Genomic DNA, 24263 nt, shown 5'->3' with positions numbered 1-24263 from the left:
TCAAATAAATTTTTCTTAAGTTTAAATAATATTTACTTTATTCGAATATATTTAAAAATCGTAACTACCTTTGATAATACAGATCGATGGTTTAAAATAATGAAACATCAATCAAATAATAGTAAAATTATGAAATAGAATAAAACAATGTTTAATTAAAAATGTAATTATCATTTATTTATAGAACTTATAAAACGTACGAATTCATTTAATAATTACGTTTAAATAATTATTAATACGAGTATGTTAATTTTTATAAATATCATTGAATTTTCTTATAGATAAAAGAAATTTATAAATTATTATTTGTTCAGAAGGTTCTAAACATTAATTTCATATATTCTAAGCTATAAGTAATATCCCTTTATGAAACGTTATTAGGCTAATGTATCGTAAAAGTAATAAAAATTCTCCCCGTACAAATTCATGTAATAACGGACGTATTCGCTTATAATTTCTATACGCTTTCACCTTTAACAATACTATTTTTTTAATAGATAATACAAATTTTAAAAAATGCAATACATTTAAATGTACCTTAAGAATTTTCTTATATTATTTTGATATGTAAGTTTTATAATAATTAATTGTTAATTAATTACATTTAGAATGAAAGAGCGAAATAAATTATTGTAATAAATTTTTGTTTTAATGTTTGTACACATATGTGCGTGAGTGCGTTTTACTTATTAATAAATAAATATCTAAATATGTAAATTCAATATAGCAGAAATTCTAATTAGGATTTCTAATAAGAATAAGAAATTAATTGCACGCACATCAATATATTATTTAAAGTTTTCTCAAGCAATAATTAATCACTACATTTTATTTAATTGAATTATTATATTTGTTGCTATAAATTTAAAATTAGTTGAAATTTGAATTTAATTTGTCGTGTAAATTTGAAAACGTATTATTTAAATTTATTACATTGTGTTCAATTTTGAAAATAAGCACTAATAATAAATATCATAATATCGTTGCTCATTTGAAATATCTGATAAATTTATCATAAATAATTCTAATGACTGATTGTACATTCTACATTGTATAATAAGTGAAAAATTTTCGTTCATTCATAATTGTTTTATTATTTAGTTTGTCTATTAACATAACATATTTATCGAATTTTGTTTTGTACGCCCTATTTTTAATCAGCCACATAATGTTGATATGCGTATAAATATTATTTTAATTTTAAATGTTTTCATAATATATGAATTATTATTAGCATTATTTGTAAGTTAGAGATCGATGAATGTTAAGGTGTTCGGTAATAGCCGATAATAGTCGATGATCAATATTGAAGTAACGCTGATTGCCATCGACAGTTATCACAAATAAGTACGAATAAATGAAAGAATTAATTTTAAATTAGTCCGAGAGCTTGAAAATTTGAGGAGTGCGCGATCGCCTTAGAAGCTCAGCTGTAATTACTGTCATTTAAATTGAGATAGAGTTTTGAGGCCAAGGTAGCAGGAAGGTGAGACTTGGTAGATTTGGAAAGAATAGTATCGCCGAAAGCGAGTGAAAATAAGTGGAAATTTTCGAAAGAGACTTCTTAAACGTGATCGTGCGAATTCGGATCGCGGTCGCGCAGGCGCAAGGGCGTGCTCATTCAGAATCCGCGCTAACTCTTATTCACGCTTGAAGAATCGAACGAATAACGCGCACTTGGATCGTAGATCTCGCCGGCGGGTTATGAATTGAAATTCATTAGGTTCGCGTCTCCGACAGTGTTACCCTACCCCTACGTTCTATTGCCGTTCGTTAATATTGCCTGAGGTATTTGCGGTTATCGAAGTGTCGAGGCTTAGGGAATCCAAGTTGAAATGTCCGGCGACGTGCAGCCGAGAAATTGCAAGGACAAGAGACGGAAGAGGGGTGAGTGATTTTCTACAACGTAACACAAAACCCGGTCTCCCGCGAACTTGTCGGCAGTGTTTCGACGAAACTTGCCCTATTTTTAGACCACCTTGCTCGTTTATACCCGTCGCACTTTTTCCTTATTTCTGTCGCCCTTCAACGATGCAGATTACTTAATGCGTTCATGACTGTTGGATACCGTAATTGAGAAATCCATTCAATTTCATACACCGACGTTATTGCATGTCCGATCTTCACTTTTCCAAGTTCACCTATATTTCCAAATTTCAACATCCTTGTTATGGTTAATGTAATGTGATGTATGGCACTTTTTCAACAATATCGGCACTTTTTTATTAATAAATTTTATCATTCAAAGCATTATTTTCTGTTGATTAAAACGCCATCGATGATATTTCATTGATCTACTAATTTATGATTATTTGCCAACTATGATCGGTATACGAAAAAACATAAATTTTATATATTTGTAATATATCACAAAATATAATATGATGATATAATATAATAATATAATATAATTGCGAGAATCTTACATCTTCCTTACTTATTACATAGTTACGCAATATATTATTATAATTCTATTAAAGCACTCAATCAATGTTTTATAGGTATACGATATAGGTGAATTATTAATAAACGAAGTACTTTGAATCCTTTACAATAAAATATTTCTTAGCTAGTAGTAATTAAGTACTTGTATGGTTGCTTTTATCTTAAAATCACAAAGATAAATGTATTGAAATATTTAATACGGAAGATCAAATAAACTGCAAGTGCATAAGTTAAGGCATTATTATATTGCATTAAAAGTATTTATTATTTTGCGCCTTCTTAATCAACACCAGAATTTTTCGAATTTATTCGATACATTTTTTTTCAATCATTAAATTAAATAATACTTTGTACGTATTATTTTAAAAATTGCTCAAGTTATATGCGCCGTGTGCATCATCTGAAACTATCTCTATTTCAGAATGGGTTGCCAAAAACATGCCAACAATGGGCAAAACATGGAACCAGAACCAATGCTTTGACTTGTATTTTAATCATATTTTTTTTTTTTCTTTTTTCTTTTTTTTTTTTTTTTTTTTTCTTTAAATAGACGATTCACGTTTCAAATATCTATGCATTATTCCTATGTCCAATATCAAAAAGTTATTTAAACTTTTTTATTAAATAAAACTTTCTTATTATTTGACTTGATTGTAATGACCATTTGTGCTTATCTATTATTGTTTTAATAAATGCTCAAATTGTAATTTACTGATGTTTGCCGATGTGTTATTTTATTTTTACATCAAAGTTATTTAACATTGATTTCAATGAAATAATTCCAATAAGTTTATTATCATAATAATTAGGATCGTAAAATAAAATTATTCATAAAATAAATTTATGAGAAAAAAAAAATCCTAGTAGTCGAAAGTTGAATTTTGCTATTCAAGAGTATTCCTATTTTTATGAAATGTTACATAATAAATTCCTGAAAATAGTTCTTGTTCATCTCTAGTTTTTCCGTTTTCCAGTGCTCAAAATTATACAGCAAATAAATTTTTCTTCGCTATCACTGATCGTTCATACTTTTATTTCTATATTGTAAATAAAAGCATACTCGTTCATCATTTATTAGACATGTATTTATTATTTTGTTTATTTTATTTTAAATATGCATATATTATTTAGTTTTATCTCTAACCATCTTTTATCTTTTTTAAAATCAAATTTTTTAATGATAACATATTTTAAGAAATATAAAACTGTATTCATTAACGAAATATAGAATAATAAATATTATTTAGAATATAAATAATATTTACATTTACTATTTGCGATAAAGAGTTGTAAAAAAAAAAAAAAAAAAAAAAAAAAAAAAAAAAAAAATGTGCGGAAAAATATGGGTGTAAGATATTATATATTAGCTAACGCGCGAAACTTATTATTATATTGGCAAATGTATGCCAATTTGTTAATTAATATTTATTCCAATAGTCTGTATTCAGCAGATAAAAATCTATTCAAACATGTCCAAGATTAAAAACTTGGGGTCGAGATTATTGAACGTCGCGGAAATATAAAATATGTTGCCTAATACAGATGAAAGAAAGAAGCATCCAAAGCATAAAGAGAAAACAGTTGAAGCGGTCGTTTACCATGGGAAAGTAACGCGATTGCACTGTTGCTGATGGCTGATAAAAATTATAAACAAAAGGATTGGCAATGTGAATTTAAGATTACGAGGAGGAGAGGCCGCTGATGTCGGTGACACGAGGTGCCTCGATGGATCACACGGATAACCAGACAATTCACATTCACAAGGAGACTGGCACAGGTGGTCATTGGTGCGCAAGAATCATCTTCTTCATCGTACTCGCTGGTCTTCTCGGTACTATTGGACTCATCATCGTTGAACACAGGGGCACTGCCGATGGTATGATTATTTTATTTTCGAATTGAACTTTTTAAGCTTCTTTTTATTTTCTGAACACCCGACTACTGCTAATTTATTCAAGCCTTATAAATGATTGTATCTAATTATTTAAATGTAAAATATACGAATCATATACATGCACACACACACACACACACACACACACACATATATATATATATATATATATATGATTTAAAAAAAAAAAATTTTTTTTTATTCAATTAAGTTAATTTTAAAACATATATCGATATTTTTGTTTTGATATATATTTTATACACTGTAAGTAAAAATAAAAATATATATAATTTGCATAAAGTAATGCTAAATACCTAAATTTTAAGGTGGAACTAGATAGTTGTAATAAATTATACGTTAGTAGATAATAAATATATTACAATAAACATATATTAATAATCACATTATCCTAAAGTTTTTAACGTAATTTATTATGTAATTAAATAAAAATGTGATTTAAAGAATCATTGAAACGAACAGCATTTATTAAAATCTAGATATTAGTCACATATTAATAAATAAAATATGTTGAACACATAAATTTATTTTAGAGCATTTTATAATATTTCATTATACGTTATTTATATTTGATTAAATTCTCTAGTCTCATTATTTCTTGATTATATTACACGTGCGAATTTTTTATAAAAATGCATGAAAACTTATAAGATACATTTGTAAATTTCAATTTTTTTTTTTTCAAGTTTTGTGATTTTTATCAGTTATATTTATTGGTGTGTAAGTTAAGAATATATCGACGAGTAATGAAATAATTTGATTAATTATAGTGGGTAGTCTTGTAAAAGCATCTCCATGGGCAACAACTTTTGAAGGTTGGATAGACGAAACATCAATTTTCCATGAAGAGAAAGACGAATCAAAGAAAGCCATTATTTCTCACGAAGACAAGAATGATCATGAATATGATGATGATGAAGGGGATGCTCACGACATACATGAAAAGGAAAATGAAAGTCTTGAAAATAAAACAGAAGAAGAAAGTGTTGAAGAATTACATAATGAGAACGACGACGAAGATGATAATGAGTGTTTTGAGTTAGATGAGATGGTAGAAGAAAAAGAAACCTTATTGTTTCAGGATAAGAGCATTACCGAAGAAGAGTTAAACGACAACTTAGAGCTAAATAAAAGTGATGATGATACATTAGAAGATGATGAGAAGAGTGAAACAGAATCGAATCAATATATCGATGACTCTATAGACCAACAGTTCGATGACGTTGCCATAGAAAAAGGTGCATGATATCAATAATTTATACATAAATGCATAATATATATATATATATATATATATATATATATATATAATGTTTAATAAATGTGCAAAATCTATTTTACAATTATTTCTGAGAATAATTCAGCTTTACATCTGAGCTTTACATCTTTCTTTTTTCCTTTTTTGCTATTTGACTATATGCCCAATCTGTTTTATATCCATAGACGTGTAACGTATTAAATAAATTTCGAGATAAATTATTAAAATATAGTAATTGCGTATTTATGTACTATTAGATTTGGTAGAAAATATACAAAATACATGTAATTTAACGGCTCTTATTGTTTTAACTGATTAAAAGTTCCCTCATAATTTTTTCTAATAATACATTTTTTTTTGCAATGATTTTATCAATAGTATTTCACTAAAAATATCTAAATCCTCGATTACAAAATCTGTTTATTCAATAATAAAACAGTTGCTTTTATAATAAAAAATGTAATACTTATTCAATTTTAAATAATACATGAATAGCATCTATCGATATTACTTTTACATATGTGATTTTTTCGTGTGAGATTTCGTAGAAAGATGTGAATACTTCTTAAAGTCTAATTATTTTGATAAATTTATTTACATTATACATTATATTCTGCATTAAATTAATCTTAAATGAATGCTAAAAATGTAATTCCAATTTACATTAATATGATTGATGTTCGAAGATTCGTTGATATTCGAAGCAATAAATAATCCTATAGAAATATTTATAGTTAATTATATAAATTCGCCTAGAAAATAATATTAGTTTTAACGATTTTTCAAATAATATTGTAATCACATATATTATAATTATTTGTAACGAAATATTGTGTAAAAATTGTAAGTTTTAAAAAAATTAATTCGACATATTTTTAAATTTAAATAAATAAGCTCATTTTACAAAAACTCGACTACTGTTATAAAGATTGTAAATATTTCAATCGGAGTTTCAATCGGAGTTTTGTAAATAAGATATTTTAAAAACATTGATTAAATATCAATTTTTAACTATGTTTTAAACATACAATATTATATGAATAGCGTATAATAAACAATTATTATGCCAGTGGCTTGTTTATATTACCAATTGTTGTGATAGTTTTTTGTAATTTTTTATTTTATTTTTATTTTTTATTTAATTATTTTATTAATATTTGAATGAACAAAATATTCCATTTTCTTTACTTTTCAAGGTTTAGTATAACATTTCAACGTTTTCTCTTTATCTAATATTAATAGAAGGCTAGCCGCTTTATATTTATACTACTTTCAATTGTACGAACGATACCTTAATTTACTTAGTTAATTTACGATCAGATAGTACATTTATTTAATAGAAAAAGTCTGGAAATTAAGAATGTACCTTTTTAGATAAGGTAGATGATAGTCAAGATTCAGAGGACGATGATGAAAGTTACAGCGAGGAAAATTTTAATAATGATCTTGAAGATTTTGGCGCTTTAGAAGAAATAGAATATGGTAATGATAAGAATGACATTAAGAATAAAATAATAAAGAATTTTAATATAAACGATGATCTTAATATTAAAGGTGTCCAATTGACGAATAATGAAAACGATTATAATAAACTTAACGAAGAGGATATCGAAGATTTTGATGATATTTCTGAAGCGAATGAAATGGATAACAATAGTGCTGAACCATTAGAAGAAGTATGAAATATTCAATAAATTTTTTTTAATAATGTCAACGTTTAATAGATTTGAATTACTTACTTACTTAGTCGACAGTAGCAGGATAAAAAAATATTAGCTTACTTAAATCCAAATGAATTTATAGAAGAATATATTAATTACAGATTGAAAGCGAAGAATCTGAAGAAACTATAAATAAAATAGTTCATTTTGAGGATGAAATTAAAGAGGAATTAGAGGAGGAATCAACAAATGGTATGTTGAAATTAATGGAGCAACATAAGACGATTAAATTATAAAATTATACACATCTACAATACGTTCTATCCAATATCCAATATTATAATTCCAAATATTTTTTTTACATCGTTTATTAATTAACGATAAATAATATTCTAATTATTCAGACAATAGATATAAAAGAATATAATTAAGCTATGTTATTTTCAGTGGCAATGAAGTTTGGAATTGGCATCGCACTTATTGTAACTGCACGTTACGTCTTGCTCAGAAGGTGGAACAATGGTATGGAGATTATATTCTATATTCTGCAAACACTACTTTATTTTTTATATATGTCATAAATTTTTTTTTATATAGAGATAAGGCTACTTCGAAGGCTTAAATTACACAAATTAAAATTTATTTTTAAACTTATTTAGAAATTTATATTTTCAAATTTTAAGTAAATTGACAGAAAAAAATGTTCAAATTATGCAAATTAAAATTCATTCATATTTATTTAGAAATTTATCAAAAAATACTTTTAAAATTTAAAGTAAATAAAAAATTTCATGTTCCAAAGCATGTAAGCTTCAAAAAGATTTTGTAAAGAAAAATGCTTATAAAGTTTTACGTATTTTCTTATATGTAACATTTATGGCAATATTATTATAAACAACATTATTAGTATTTATGAAATCAGAACTGCTTATAAGTTATCTTTGTGATCCTATAGTAAATTCAAAATAAAATTTAAAAGAATACATAATTGATTTTTTTTTAATTTTCTAGACAGATTTTTCTTTTAATTGACAGTATTATTTCTGAAATTAAATTTGTTTAATAACTTTGATATAATTACTCTACCAGAGTATAACAATAGTTAAATTTGGATAAAAATTTTTAATGCAAATATGTAATAATACATGTTTATTAAATATTTATATTAACATAGATATTGTATCATATTAACAAATAATTGGTTCTATTATGTAGCTTATACACATAATGAATAATTAAAGTATATTTAATGTATAGTTAAGCAAATATTTTAATATCTATTAACGAATATTTCTTTAAATTAATGTTGATCAATCTAATAAAATTTCCTTACATCCAAAAAAACTTACTAATATGTAATAGAATAAAATTTTGTTACGATTATTATATGTAAATAAGAAAAATTATATATATATATATATATATATATATCATATATATATCATATATATATCATATATATATATATATATATAGTAATCGAAACATTGATTAATTATTAACGATATTTTAACGATAAAAAAAACAAAAAAATTTTCTTAATTCATATTGAAATTGATATTTATAATTATTTGTTAAAATTTTCATAAATTAAATTAAGCAAAATTAATTGTTTTATATATTGTGTGATTATTATTTTTTATCTTCTTACCATTATTAATAAAATTATTTCATATGTAACATTAAAATTATGAAAATGAAGAGAGGATATAAGAAACGACATTATTATTTAAAAGCGAACTTCAATTTTAAGTTTATCATATTTCTTCGTAGTATATTTCAATAAATTAGTGGGAAAACTTGAAGGGGAGTTAGATGGAAAATGTAGTGTACCGTCGTGCTTCGTATTGACAGAAAATTCTAGTTTTAATTCATTCGCGTTATGGTTTTACCAACTACTTCAATTATTTTAATGATATCATTTTCAGTACATACGAAGGTCACAAATTAAAAGATATATTCTCACCACATCTCAAAAATGTTCACATTGCAAGAGTACAGACGTCATTAGTTAACAAAACTCAAGTCGCAGACAATTAATGTTTTGATTTATATGTTCAAATGGCATTCAAGTGGCTACTCTAACTACACAGTACATAAAAATCTCTGAATTTTTTGCACAGGTGATAACATTTGTTTTAAAAGAGTTATATAAATATATTTCTGAGACATTTAGTCAAAAGTTAAGATAATTTAAATTATATATATATATATATATATATATATATATATATATAATTACATAATTTAATCAATAAAAAATTAAATATAGTAATAAATATAGTTTCTATTTAATTTTTATATTTTATACGGTGTTTTTGACTTCAAACAGTCGGACAATATAAAATTTTTATTTTAGACATTAACAAATATATTTTAAAAAGTATACAATTTAGAGAGGTTACATTGATATTACTTTTTCTGTATTAGATTTTTATTGCAATAAATAGTTAGAATGTGCACATTAAATATCGAATTTCCATTTAAATGATATTATTAGTTTTTTCTAATATATTATTTTCCTTTATTTATTCTATTACGACTGAATTCGTCGTATTGTCTTCAACATGTAATTTCTTTACTTTTTGGTCCGTGAAATAATTCTTTTTACATTACTAATAGTTTTTGGTTATTTCTTTCAGCGAAAGTTTATAGAATCTCTTAATCAATGGATCTCCATTCAAGTATTTTTTTTTTTTATTTAGTTCTTTTGTTAACTTTAGTGAGCCAATGAATCTTAATTTTACTTATTTTCATTATTTTAGATTATAATCATTCAGTGCCATTATCTCACATTCATTAAATATTTTATAATATTTCTAATATTATAGTCTTTAATAAATATTATAATCATTATTCTTGCTATTTTTATTATCGGTAATAATTCACTAATTCACTATTCAATAATAATAATAATAATTCATTAATTTTATTATTTTTGTTTTTTAATTTGAATTTAAAAAAATATATATTAACAATAAATTTCTCATTTTTTATTTTTCATGCAATTCCTAATCTATCTTTACGGTTATATTTAATTTAAATTAAATGACGGCAATTTCTTGCTAACAGGGATTTATTATTTTATCTATATCTTTAATACATTTTTTGATAATATCCTAGTAATTATCGAATTTATTTTATTCATATTTTATATTGAGTTTAAATTTTTTTCTTTTGCCTTTTGAGTCTTGTTTTGTAAATCGTACTTTGCAGCATTATATCTGCTTTTATAATTACAGTATTTTGTTTGAATTTTGAAAATAATTATTCAAATACTGACTTATATAATAAATTATCATCAATATTCAATCTATTAAAATAAAGTTTATTTGGGTGAGAAAATGTTTTTTTTTTGGAAAACATTTTAAGTTTAAAATTTAAATTTCTTTGATCAATTGGCATATGATATTTTATTTATAAGAATGTATATTTTTTATATATTATCTAAGCTATTCAATCTTTTTTCTTCTAATAAAAATCCAATAGCTGATTTGTTTAGCCAGTAATTACTTGTCACGATATTCTTTCATCACACAAATAATATTTGCTCATTTTTTATTGTAAATTTTTCTTCTGTAGAAACGAGCAGACAATTTATACATAAGTAATTATAAATTTATAGATATATTCATTCTTTTTTTGTATTTTTCTTGATAAAATTAAATTAAGAGTGGATGCGCATATGTATATTTATTAAATATTATAGTTAAATGATGAATTCTACTTGCTTTAATCCAACTTATTATCTTAAAAATTATTGTAAATATCAATGAAATAGAAAGCATCCAAAAATATTATCTATAAATTAATATTTTAAATAGAAGAAATAAATTATTTGATAATTTACAAATATTCAATATTTTTTATTAATTTTATTTAACAACATAATATATGTTCATTATATCTACAATATAAATATAGGTAAATACATTTAAAAACATCCTTTCTCAATCTAGTGTAAGTTAAAATAAGCTAAAATAACCTTTATGGATGAACAAATAGTTTATTAATAATATTTAATAATATTACATAAATTTAATTAATTTTATGTTATTTTCTTTATTTTGTATCTATAATATCATTTAGTTTTCCAAACAAATATTATCGACTTTTGCTAAGATATTTTATATAAATTGATCTAAGTTCCTACTCATGTATTACGATTTTTTATATTCAATTACGTAAAAGTAATTAATATTTTCATTAATTTATTATTTTTATTTCTATCAATTAGCTTTGGAATATTCATTTACAATGTTTAGAAAGAGCCATTAACGTTTAGCACAAATAATTTAAGGTCATTATATGTAATTCTTTGTTATTTTGTAAAATTATGAGTATTTCTTTTGTGAATCATAAAAAAATCGATTTTTCCAATTGAAATATAGTCCATAAAAATATAATGCTACTTTATATGTTAAAACTATGTTTTTTTTTTTTTTTTTTTTTTTTTAAAAAAAAGTATAATTATTGATAAAATGATATTTTCATAGGAAATGAAGAGGTCTTAATTAATTTGTCACGACGAAATACATTGGTTGCGCCTGTACACATTAAAAAAATCATTTCCAAGAACGAGAATAAGAAGCAACTTCTGAAAAAGGAAAAACAACTCTACGAGGACTTACGTTCCACATATAAAAAAATTGGATGTAAAAACAGATCTAGTTTTGAAGACATTTTTGCTGAAAAAAATATGAAATTACGTAATAGCGGTAAAGGTATTAAAGAATATATCTGTATATTATTTTCACTGTATTAGTTATCTCTTCACTATATAATTGATTAAGTTTTAATTCTGTATTTTTTTTTTTTTTTTTTTTTTTTTTTTAATTTATTACTATTAAAAGAATGTGAGTAAATATTATAAAACTATTCATATAATCAAGATAAATTTATTTGATACGATAGTTGCATATTGAAAATTATTTTAAATAGTATATGAATATATTGTAGAATTAAATTTAGTTTGTAATTTAATTTTATTTATATTGTTAAAAATTTAGATAATAGTAAAGAATGTATCGAGGATAGTGAATATACAGATGATGAAAGTTATGATGAAGATGAAGAATTTGAAGACGACGAAGAATTGGAAAATAATGAAGGAGACGAGGAAGAAGATGAGGAGGAAGAGGAGGAGGAGGAGGAGGAGGAGGAAGATGAGGAAGATGTAGAACAGGATGAAGAAGAAGAAGAAGAAGAAGAAGAAGAAGAAGAAGAAGAAGAAGAAGAGGAAGAGAAATTTCAAGATATAAACAACAGTGTTTTAATAGAAAAGCTGGATAAAAAATATGGAAAATTATCAGATCTAACATTAAATAAAGAAAGGCATGAAATTGTTGATGGCGTACAAAGTGAAGAAAAAGAAGCAAAAAATTATGAAAGAAAAGATGAGTTATTTGGAAAGAAACGTAAATAATACGTCACGATAACATATGCTTTTAAAACATTCAATTCTTATATTGATGTATTTAAAATATAAATATTACAAATAATTTAGGAAATAATATACGAAATAATGTATGAAAAATCTGTAATTATTTATGCAAAATAAAATAAGCATATTAAATATATGATTATTAAATATATACTTTATAATCATGTTTAAACAAAGCAATTATATTGTTACATGTGAATATATAAATGTATATATAGAATTTTAATTCAAAATTTAAAAAGAAATAGTCTTTTGTGAGCAAAATTGAAATCGAAAGATAATTTTAAAATATTAATTTACTTTGTTAAATAATAATAGAAATGAATTAATGTTGATGTTAAAGTAGATATCTGCAATAAAAAATTAATGTAAACATAATGTAAACGATATATATTATTTCATGGTAGACTAAGTATTAAAAATAGTTGTTCAAAATTTTTTGTAAAAATTATATTTTTGCGGCGGATCATCATACCTTTAAACATATAATATAAAATATAAAGTATGTATATGATGTAAATGTGCGTCTATATATGGATATGTCTGTATAATAATGATTATTACTATTAAATTTAACTAATTGTAAATAAGGAACAATATTTTTTATTTATCAATTACTGGACTAATTACCGATTGATTATCAGTTTATAAAGACAAATTAATTCTATTGATTTACCGCTTTATATCTATTTAATTCATATTTAATTTAAATTTAATAAACGGCATAACAAAATATTAATGTCAATAAAATTGCTTGATAAAAGCTTCGACAAACCTGATATGGCACTATATGTATAAAGCAAACGCCTAAATAGAATAAATGTATTTTCGATTAAGTATACAGAAAAATTATTTAGTATTGAAAGTAGAACGACCGTTGGTAATCATTATTTAAACATTTTAAACAAGCAATATATTTATTGCATTTTGTTAATTAAAGTATTGATCAAAAATTTTATATGTGTAAGGCATAAAACTTATTTGGTTGTAATAAAAGGATATTAGTTATTAAATAAAAAACAAATATACGTTGTTATCAACAAAATTTATTCGGTTTTTATATAACCTAATTGAATTTTACAATACTTTGACACACGTCTGAAAGTAATTTTCTATTTATGAATATTTATCCCGAAACTAAATTACTAAAAACGTGAATGAATCGATGGTTACAAATTGAGGTTTATGTACATTTTTACGTGGTGAATAAAATTCGATTTCAACAGTAATTATGCAGCGTATAAAATAGTGGCGAAACAAGATAACGTAGTTCGGTAAAAAAATCATTTTATAAACTTGGTTTGAGCTACATTTTGGTAGGTAATTATACAATCATTTTCACTTATAAAATTAGATTTTCATAAAAAAAAATATTATAAAGTATAAAGAAATAAAACAATTCAACATTGACGAAGTGCTTCAAATGACTTAGCAGAATTTGATTGCAATTATACATCTTTGTTAATGTTGGATTATCATACAATTTTAAGTAAATTGTGAGAAAATAAAGCAAAATTTATTTAGTATTTATGTTTGTGGCGATGTTTTCGTGGTGTAGGCGACATTGGACTAGCCGCCCTGTGTTTAACGGAGGATCTGGAAAGAGGTGTAGGCGAGCTCGAAGGTGAGCGGGCTCGTCTCTTCCGTTCAACACCAGGTGATCTACGGGATGAGGATCTTGATGAAAAGGCAGGTGAAGGTGAACGTCGAATTCGTGGTGGTGAGGGCGTATACGGCGCTCGTTTTTTGTGCGGTGACCGCGACTTTCGCTTATTACGAGGAGATCTGCTGCGCGATCTATGTGAACAACAAATACAGTCAATGGTCTCCAGGAGTTTTATTATAGGCATTAATCGCTAATCTTATAATTTCGAATTATTTCATTTTAATTTTAATGCAAGTATTTTGTAAATATATCATTAAAAATGTTTATAAAATTCACATTAATTTTATATTATAATATTTTATGTTTTTATATTTTGATATAAAAACTATAATATTTACCTATATCGACTGCTTCCTTTGACGGGCGGACTTTGTGAATTACGTCTTCTATCTCTGTAATAAGTTGGTGAATCTGGAGAAAGACTTCGTTTTTTCTCTCTTCGCCTATCTTCATCTCTGTCTTCACTTTTATTATCTTTTACATCTCTTTCACTCTGAAAAAATTATATATTCATTGATAATGATAAAAGTACATTTTATAAAATATCTGTTGTGATTTTCATTAAATAATTTTACTTTTTTAATTAGCTTTTTACGATAATGTTCTACTTGAGTTTGTATCGACATTCCTGGTTTTAATGTTCTTCTGCCATTTTCTAATTCATCTTGATATTGCATAGTTTTTACTTCAATTTCCCGTAATCTATTTCGCCGTTCTTCATTATAATCCCTTTTGAATAAAAATCAATTTTTCTCAAATCTATTGAGTTATTTTAAGAATTAAAATAATACTGCATACCTGGAGTCCATACTGGCATCTTGTGAATTTGAGTCATCATTTTGCCCAAGTTCCTCCCATTTACTCGTAGTCATTGCCTGAGCTTCGACTTGATCAGGATCTACAGTCTCCCACCTTGATGGTACAAAACCTGCTGGTATAGTAAGCTTTTTATCATCCTTTCCCTTTGAACCCATACTATCTTCATCTTCCATTGGAACTCCATCGATATCGTCATCCACTATAATTTTAAAATATTTTAATACAACATTAAATTTTTTATTTGTTAGTCTATGGTAAATTTTGTTTTTATTTACTTGGAATTCCATCGATATCATCATAATTGGAAGTGGTTTGTGGTGTAAGACCGTGTTTCATTGCTCCCTTTAATAAAGCAGCACCATCAAGTGGAACACCATCTAAATCTTCTACAATATCACCGTCAACATCTGATAAAGGTGCACCGTCTATATCTTCTTCGTTATCTTGTTCAACTTCGTCAGTCTATAATACACATAGTTTCATTATATGTACAACTATATATATATATATATATATATATATATATATATATAATACAATTAGATATTTCATATTTGTTTGGACAATTTATTTGAATGAATTAATTTGAATAATATGGTTTCAAAATCATGCAACTTAAATTACCAATCATTTTCAATGGATCAAGGTTTATAAAGTTCATTATAAAATTTTTTAATTAATTTTCATTGTTACCTGATTTAAGCCTAAGAAAGTATTTTGAAGTTTAACTAGAAAATCTCGTGGATACACAGCCCAATCTTCCCATGCTCTAAACATTCTCATCACTCGTACTTTGAATCCCTCGGCTTTCAGTCTACTGTCAAACTGTTTATAAGCTTGCTGAACTTCATTAAAAATATCTAATAATCGTGCTTCAAATCTAAAAATAATTAAATTTTAATAACGTTTATAGAAAATTATAAATTTATAAATTTTATTGTAATTTTAAATTCAAAAGTTTAAATAAATTATGCTTACGCTTTCCGATAAATAGTAGCATTTGTTACTTTAACACCACAATTGTGCAAAATATCAGATATTAAATATAACCTAGCAATTTTTTTATTTGCAGGAGTTTGTAAAATTGATAATGATTCTGCTATACAATCACAAATTTCTTCAGCTGCTTCAGCATGCTCGATACAAAATATCATAGCTTCTGCAACTTTTATTCGCTCTGGAGTTATGTTTCTTAGTAGATTCTCTAATCGATCTCGTTGACTAAAGGAAATAAGAAATATTAACTTAATTATACAAAAGTTAATTAATATATTATACGCTGTGCATAATATGTGTTAAAGTACCTGTTAGAAAGGCTTCCTCTACGAGGCTCTTGTTTGTCTTGAACATCTATTAATTCTTCAGGCATTCCTTGAGTCCAAGGATTTATTGGCGGTGGTCTCCAAATACTGCCACCTTTAAACATTCTTAAATCTTCCATTCGCCATTCTTTTTGAGCATCTCCTTGTAATATAGAGTATAATTTCCATCGATAATATGTATGTGCTGGAGAATAATTTTCAAATAAAAATCTGAAATATAAACGGGATTAATAATATTTCAAAATTTTAAATAATTAATTTTTTAAATGAATGAAAGCATTGTTTTACCTAAACATAGGATTATTTAGTTCTCTATTCATAATCATTGCTTCAAACATCGGTCCTTCTCGAACAACAAATTCTACCATTCTATGTATTAACATGACCAAGTTCCTATAACGCGCAAGTATATATGAAATGTTTGCACTTGGACTTGTAAAGGTGAGAAGAAGAAATATAGGAAAAAGGATGATAGATTCAAAGGCCAATTAATTCTCAATTAACTAGGTGGATTCATTTGTAGGGTAATTAGGTATACTTACAAAGTATCACAGTGATAATCTAAAATCAAATACCTTTCTGTTGGAATAACCACTTTGACAACGGCATTCTGCAAAATCTGTGAGGGTCCAGTTCACAGTGCGTTAGAGTGACAGATAGAAGATGAATCCAGCCCAAACGCCAAAATGCGCCACCGAGAAAGGACGCCGACAAGTCAACACAACACAATTTTTAAACTTCCATTAAAGTTACCATTTGAACAAGTTTTATTGTTTATTTTTTTGTTTGAAAAACAAAATTACATTTACAGCACATGAGATTTATGAAAAAGTCTTAGTTTTATGTTTTCAATACTGTCAAAACATTCTTTCCCCTAATTAGTTTTCTTGACTTTTTTCTCCTTAATAAATAGTGTTCGAATTTTATGTTCGCAAAAGAACACGTCAGTCTCCCCGAACATAAAGATATAAAATATAGAAAATACTGTCTTTATCAAGTCCTTACAGTTCAGTCTTTTATTTGTAATAACTATAGTTTTATAAAGTAAGTGAAATCTCATACTGGAATGTATTCTCGACTTCAAGAAACCTGTTGTTCGTCATCTCGCTATACTTGCGCGAAAGACACCGCAATTGCAGGTCGGTGTCAGCCGATTGAAAATTGTGTATTTGCTAAAGGAAAAGAATAATTTTACCTTTTCAAAGTTTTCCTTCTCCTGGATGTCCGCGTTCTGGAGGTTGCGGATACGTGGTATCTGAGATTACGTTTCAAAAACATGGTTATGCAGTTCGTTATAAAATAATTCTATAATATTGTTCATAAATAAATTTTCATATTCATATTCATGCGTACATGATGAAATTTGGTCAGAGAATGTTTATAAATTAAAATAAATTGTAAATAAAATAAATATATAAAAATAATAAATAAAACAAATTATAACAAATTGAGGAATGAAATTTCGTTAGAATTTAGACAAAATTGTGCACACAGGTCAATTAGATTATTAAATTAAATTAAATTACAAAATTAAAATATTATAAGATGATTTGTCAATTTATCGATTATAATATTCTTATTGTTCCTTATGTGGTTCGAAAGGTATACCTTATGTCTGTCACGCCGATGAGGCTGTGCATTAAAGGGCAATCCAGACGGTGGTGGCGGTTGTGTGATTTCCATTAGCGCAGGTGGAATGTATATTGGATAGGGTGGTATAGGAACGCTTTTACCCCATCCGAGTTTCATTTCATACTGCATAATATCTCGACCTACGTAAACACAAAAGTAGCGAATTAAATTTTAATATATTCTATTATAGCAAGGCTTTTTATCGTTCTTATACCATTGAGACTTTTCAAGGCTCTTTCACCATCTTTCCGACTCATGAATGCAACAAATCCACAGTTTCTTTGTCGGGCTTTCTCTTCATCGCTTCTGGGCCACATTATTTTAATGCTAGCTAATGGACCAAATTTTCCAAATATTTCCATCAGTTGTTGTTCGGTTATCTAAAAACGAGGCCGTTATTCTTTAAACAAATTCAAACAAAAAAATATATATACGATTAAGCGATTGATTGAGTGATTACTTTAGGATTCAAATTCCCTAAATACAAATTTGTGGTATTTGGATCTCCATTATCAAACGACCCATCTAAAATACATAAAATAATAATCATTGTAATATTGTAATATTGCGAGAGATATAAACCAAACTTTTTAAGTACATAGAAATTTTTGATGGAAGCATGTATAGAAAAATACGAAAATTTTCAGTAAATTAATAAGAATATTATAACGAAACAATAAGTAATATACTTTTCACGCTTATTTACCTTCGACTGATTTCAGAGCAGCTATCATCGGATCTTCACTCTGCGATGTTGAAATAGATTTAACCGCTCCTTTATATTTATGCCGCTCTTCTCTTTCTTCTTGAATCATCTTTAATTCTTCCTTAAATAATTCCAGATTACTTTTTTTCTTTTCGCCTTCTTTCTTCTTTTTACCAAGTCTATCCATTTTACGCTCGTTTGAGCTAAGAATTCTAGCAAATTCTTGAGCCTGCTCTTGCGAAGATCGATTCTCGATAAGATCAGACATTTTTGGCTGAGGTTTATAAAGTTTACCTTTTTCGCTTGTATCTTCCTCTATAAATATACACGAATCGTTATACCATAACAAAGAAAACAATGGATAAATATTTAAATGAACACATATAAATATGTATGTTAATTTACGTCTTTTGCCTGCATCATAAGTACCAGCCTTAACCCAGACTTTATTCGCATTTTTATTAGAAGATTCTTGAAAAGTTGCGACGAACTCTTCGAAGGCCTGAGCTGCAGCTTGTTCCTGCTCTTTCTTTCGTTGTTCCTCAATTTCTTTTTTGCTCATTGATCTTTTACCCATTGTGCCAATAGAGAATGCTTTGAGCTTTTGCTCAGCAATTTGCTAGAACATATTCATTTTAGGTTAAATTTTACAAATTGCCTCATATCAATTAATTAAATATAGTCGAAGGTTTAAAAAAAACTCACTTTCATTAGCCCTTTATCCGCCATCTAAATTTATTATTCGAATGTACTTTAATTATCAGTTTGCAGCTTCCAATCGCTGATTAGAAATTATAAAATTCTCGTGTCTTCTTGCATTGAAACAAATCAAAATAAAGCAAGACGAATGCATTTGCTTACACGATTATCATATTTATAACTAATGATAATATCTCATGAATATTCATATGCATATATACACATATAGATATATATGCACGCACATATGCATACATATATTAAAAAAAAAAAAAAAAAAAAAAAAAAAAAAAATATATATATATATATATATATATATATATATATATATATATATATTTATTTATTTCTCTTACTATTTCTATCTCGTTTTCACTCACTTACTCACTCACTCACTCACTCACTCACTCACTCACTCACTCACTCTCTCTCTCTTTCTCTTCTAATAAATAATAAATGTTATTTGTCGAGGAGGAAGTGTTAACGTGAAACTCGGTTAAAATCTTTGAGCTCAGAACTCACCCACGGTAACATGTCGCGAGAACGTACGGTTCAGGCAATAGGGCTGCGCCCTGTGCGGCGGCGTTGCGGCGTCTCCCGCAGTAGCCATTATTATAATGTATGTTAGGTATGGCAATTAGAGATGCGCACAAGCATGCGGCACCTGCGAAGTAGTTTAAATTTATCGAATAAGTAATTGGAAGTAGTAACTGATAAAATAAAAGCAATTTCATTTGAGGAGCTTTAATTTTCCAATTGCATTCGCTACTTGCTGTATTGCATATTCGCGTATATCACGCGTATATTATTATTATTATTATTAATATAATAATAATTTTGATTTTATATTTTGATTAATAATTAATTATGTAATTGAATTATTATAATTTATTTATAAAATTACTCGTCAAATGTTAGAACGATAGTCCTAAATTATACATATTATTATTGTTCTTTTTTTCTTTTTTTTTTTCACGTTAAAAATAATTATTTCAAGTTAATCTTATATATTCCATTGCTACGCTGTATTAACGAACTTATGCATTTTTATATTCAATTTTTGATGCAACGTGTCAACACAAAATCTTACAAAAAGAATTATTATTATTTTAAAAAATTATTAATATTGTATTTTTCCATTTCGTATAATCAATTATTCAACGATTCTTCATTCGTACGCACATTCTATTTTTAAATGCATGAACGTAGGTCCATATTGAACGAGATATTCCGAAGAACTAAAAATGCTTCGTATTTAAAAAAAAAAAAAAAAAAAAAAATTAATTCTCCTATTCCTTCCAGAAAGCGTGACAATTTCTATTTCTATAAAGACAACGATTCCCTTCGCTTGTCACTTTAATCAATCGCTGTATTTTAACTGGAAATGACGTGATGATGGGTTCATCACCGATTACAGCTTCTAAGCCTGCGAGTAAGAACTAGACATCGAGTATAAAAACGTAAAGTAAGAAATAAAAGATATTCATAATAAAACAGTCGCACTGTCAAAAATGTATATTAAATAGTTAAATAAATAAAAAGAAAAAAGAAAAAAAGAAAAAAAGAAAAAAAGAAAAAAAAAAATATAATATTCCCGTTATAATTTCATGTGATTATTCCCTACCATAAAAACATATTTCTTAAAGAATCGTTTATAATTATTTTATTTTGCAATAAATTTTATCAATAACTGTCATTTGTAAAAAATAAAATACGAATAAATTATGCACGATTAACAACGTGTTCAGAATTTTTATGATATTTAAGTGAAACAGGTCCTCTCGATTAATTAGGAACGACTGCTGCTTTATTTATATTACTCGTGCGAAATTTATAACATTCAATAGGAATTTATATTTAAAAATTTAAACATTTCATTTATTAATATATCGTATTAAAGCTTATAATGTTGAATTTTTTTTTTTTTTTTTTTCTTTCTTTCTTCAATTATAATTTAACGATTTTTACCTTAATTTTCATTGGAATAAATATAATAAATAAGAATGGCAGATGAATAGAATCGAAGTCAAGTAATTGATAAAATATTATCTTTCTATTTGTAGGTTTTGTCGGCCGTATTTACTCATAAATCAATGTTTTAGACAAATCTTATCACAATTCTTATACATATATTATATATTATAAATAACACGTATTTTTCATAATAAATACCCGTCAAACAAAGTAAATAGATACATTTCAATGATAAATTATGAAACTTGGTTTATTTGAAATAATTGGAGATGAAAATTTATAACTTGCAAGATTTTTATTCATTAAATATCTTATCATTATATTCATTTTATAAAATCGTTAAGACTGCTTTAATAATGGTGTCGTTAAATAATTGATGTCATAGTCGTGAGCTAAAAATCAATGTTAAAAAATTGTGTATACATTTCATGACAATGACAAAAGACAGTATTGTACGTATGATGATGATTATTATTTATATGCAATGCGTAAATTGTAATGTCTTTTACAATATATAGATAATAAAGATTGTATTAGTATATCGTTATTTGCAATTAATGTGATTAAAATTATTGGAACTAAAAGGACGTTTTTCAAATTTTAAATGGGTAATTAAATATTTAATAGGGTTATATCGCTTTCTTACCTTTTTACTTATAAAAAACAAAATAGAAAATAATCAAATTTATAGTGAAAATTTTTATGAAATTTCATTTCGACTCACCGATCGTTGCATTGATTTGTCTATTTCTTGGCATAAACTTTGTAAATCTTAAGCTCTGATATTAATAATATTTATTTACTTTCGACGTACAATCGTAAATTAGCAATATATAATAAATAGTAAGTATTAAAGTAACAATGATTATCAAAAAGTTTTTGTAAAAGCATTAGGATAATAATAGTTATTAAAAAATATCGATCGATCGATACCTAAATTAATGTATTACGTATTCCTTGACTTCGTAAAACTTGATACACTGGCACGATTTTAAAGACTCTTGTCAAAATTAAATTCTGATAATAGCAGATTATATAATTTATTATATATTTAAAATAAAATCGTTAAATTCATTACTCATTTAAATATTATGTATGTAAACACAATTAGATCAATTAATATGACAGAAACTAATAATTAACGAATTAATCTACAGAAATTTTTACAAAAATAAAAATTTTATACATATATCGAATTATAATATCCGAATGAGTTTAGTAGAAAAAATAAACTTATTTGTTGGTAAAAATGGAAAAACAATTAATTTAATTTTAAACACAATAACCGATCCAATAAAAAATTCATTCAAAAGAAATTATCAATTTTTTAATTTTTTATGAATAATAATTGATTAATTTTAAAATTAAATGATAGTTAAATTAAATTAAAAATAATCTTATTTAATTAATAATAATGACTAATCCGTTAGCACTGAGAAAAAAAAATTACTTAAAATATGATTTCCAATTGTTTTAAATTCAATTTTTCCATTTATTAGTTTCACTTCCAAATATTGACTTGTTAACAAAAAAAAAAAAAAAGAAAAAGCAAATACATATTAAATATAATTATTTATTGAGTATTTATTTATATTCTATAGATTATACATCAACATTTTATAATGATTAAGATATATGTTATATAAAATAATTAATCATTTTACAAAATAAATGATAATGTTCATTATCACGTGATTTTAAGGTAAATATTGACTAAGTTCTTTTAGATATTATAATTCTTTTTTTATATGGCACGATTGAATTTATAAAAGCTTTGTTGCAAGTGCGATACGTTACTCAAATGTTTTGAATTATAAAAGTTGAAATAAATGAATTTGATAAATTGTTCTGATTTATAAATTTTTATAGTATTTTACATTTATTACACAATAATATAACTTAAACAAAGTTTTTTGAATTTTTATTTATAAATGATATAATTCTCTGTATTTAATATTTCATTTATAGTAATTATTAATCTGAAACTTGTATTTTGTACAAATAACTATCAATTGTGTCCTTATTCCTTCATAATAAAAAGTTTAAGATATTAGTTCATATCGCCCAATTTTCTTATTTAATCTAAATAATTGGAGTAAATTTTATTATTTACTAATCTTCCAATTTTAAGTGATTTTTTTGTCAATAGATTTTACAATTGATTTTTCTATTTTTTATTAAATCTAATTTTATTATTTACAGTGCACATAATACAAAAAGTTACTTAAATTGAGAGCAATTTTGAACTTATTGCAATTAAAACGTGAAAATGTGTAATTTAAATATTTCAAAAATATAATAGAATAATTGAGATTTCATGATATAATAAATTAACTGATTTGTTAAATATGATACAATTTTATATAAAATATGCTATTTAAGGAAAAAGTAAATTGTTGAAAGATACATATTTTATGTAATTTTATTTTATATTTATTTTAATGATTATAATTGAAATAATTCAATTATTTTCTATTGGATTTTTAAATTACAAATAAAAATATGAAGACATTAATAATATATTACAATATTAAATTTATTTATCATCAATTAATTTCATCAAATTATTCTAAGTTTTTAAATTAAATTTTTAACCTTATGTTTAAAGAGATTATGAATTGTTATTATCATTTAGCTCGTTCAATTTAATAATTACGATAATGTTATATTAAAATATTGAAATGTAGGTATTTTAAGCCGTTTGATGGCATTGTACGTAAAAACGG

General features: G+C 25.1%; 2 protein-coding genes across 3 annotated transcripts; one reads left to right on the top strand and one right to left on the bottom strand.

Moving 5' to 3' along the window:
* The first annotated feature begins 1776 nt into the window (after positions 1–1776).
* LOC105368488 (glutamic acid-rich protein) lies at positions 1777–12701 on the top strand. Its single transcript, XM_011507500.1, has 10 exons — positions 1777–1887; positions 4124–4321; positions 5128–5595; positions 6990–7097; positions 7170–7291; positions 7432–7528; positions 7724–7798; positions 11773–12000; positions 12286–12452; positions 12498–12701. The coding sequence occupies exons 1-10, from the start codon at positions 1836–1838 to the stop codon at positions 12699–12701; spliced, it is 1719 nt and encodes a 572-aa protein (XP_011505802.1). The 5' UTR covers positions 1777–1835.
* A 1115-nt stretch (positions 12702–13816) lies between these two features.
* LOC105368232 (U2 snRNP-associated SURP motif-containing protein) lies at positions 13817–20193 on the bottom strand. Of its 2 annotated transcripts, XM_011507209.1 has the most exons (18): positions 20086–20193; positions 19570–19673; positions 19270–19483; positions 18865–19179; positions 18619–18683; positions 18373–18538; positions 18135–18298; positions 17722–17781; positions 17102–17145; positions 16815–16919; positions 16509–16736; positions 16183–16425; positions 15898–16084; positions 15480–15666; positions 15184–15403; positions 14961–15114; positions 14724–14878; positions 13817–14516 (listed from the first exon to the last, which is right to left on the bottom strand). In XM_011507209.1, the coding sequence occupies exons 2-18, from the start codon at positions 19591–19593 to the stop codon at positions 14240–14242; spliced, it is 2808 nt and encodes a 935-aa protein (XP_011505511.1). In that variant the 5' UTR covers positions 19594–19673; positions 20086–20193; the 3' UTR covers positions 13817–14239. The 2 variants fall into 2 exon arrangements, with proteins under 2 accessions (XP_011505511.1, XP_011505510.1); XM_011507208.1 differs by lacking the exon at positions 20086–20193 and having other exon boundaries at positions 19570–19778.
* Between the last annotated feature and the right edge of the window lie 4070 nt (positions 20194–24263).

This window comes from Ceratosolen solmsi, unplaced genomic scaffold, assembly GCF_000503995.2.
Source record: "Ceratosolen solmsi marchali unplaced genomic scaffold, CerSol_1.0 scaffold6, whole genome shotgun sequence".
Lineage (NCBI taxonomy): Eukaryota > Metazoa > Arthropoda > Insecta > Hymenoptera > Agaonidae > Ceratosolen > Ceratosolen solmsi.
This window is presented reverse-complemented; position numbering and strand designations above follow the sequence as displayed.

Bases quoted from the DNA above. Each gene is read 5' to 3' on its own strand.
- LOC105368232 (XM_011507209.1), bottom strand. From the start codon at position 19,593: ATGGCGGATAAAGGGCTAATGAAA. The intron at 16,737-16,814 runs GTAAAACAATGC...TTTATATTTCAG, and splicing joins CTAAATAATCCTATGTTTAG to ATTTTTATTTGAAAATTATT. The intron at 14,879-14,960 runs GTAAAATTATTT...TAATTTTTTCAG, and splicing joins GTAAAAAGCTAATTAAAAAA to AGTGAAAGAGATGTAAAAGA.
- LOC105368488 (XM_011507500.1), top strand. From the start codon at position 1,836: ATGTCCGGCGACGTGCAGCCGAGAAATTGCAAGGACAAGAGACGGAAG. The intron at 5,596-6,989 runs GTGCATGATATC...GTACCTTTTTAG, and splicing joins TGACGTTGCCATAGAAAAAG to ATAAGGTAGATGATAGTCAA. The intron at 7,799-11,772 runs GTATGGAGATTA...ATATTTTCATAG, and splicing joins GCTCAGAAGGTGGAACAATG to GAAATGAAGAGGTCTTAATT.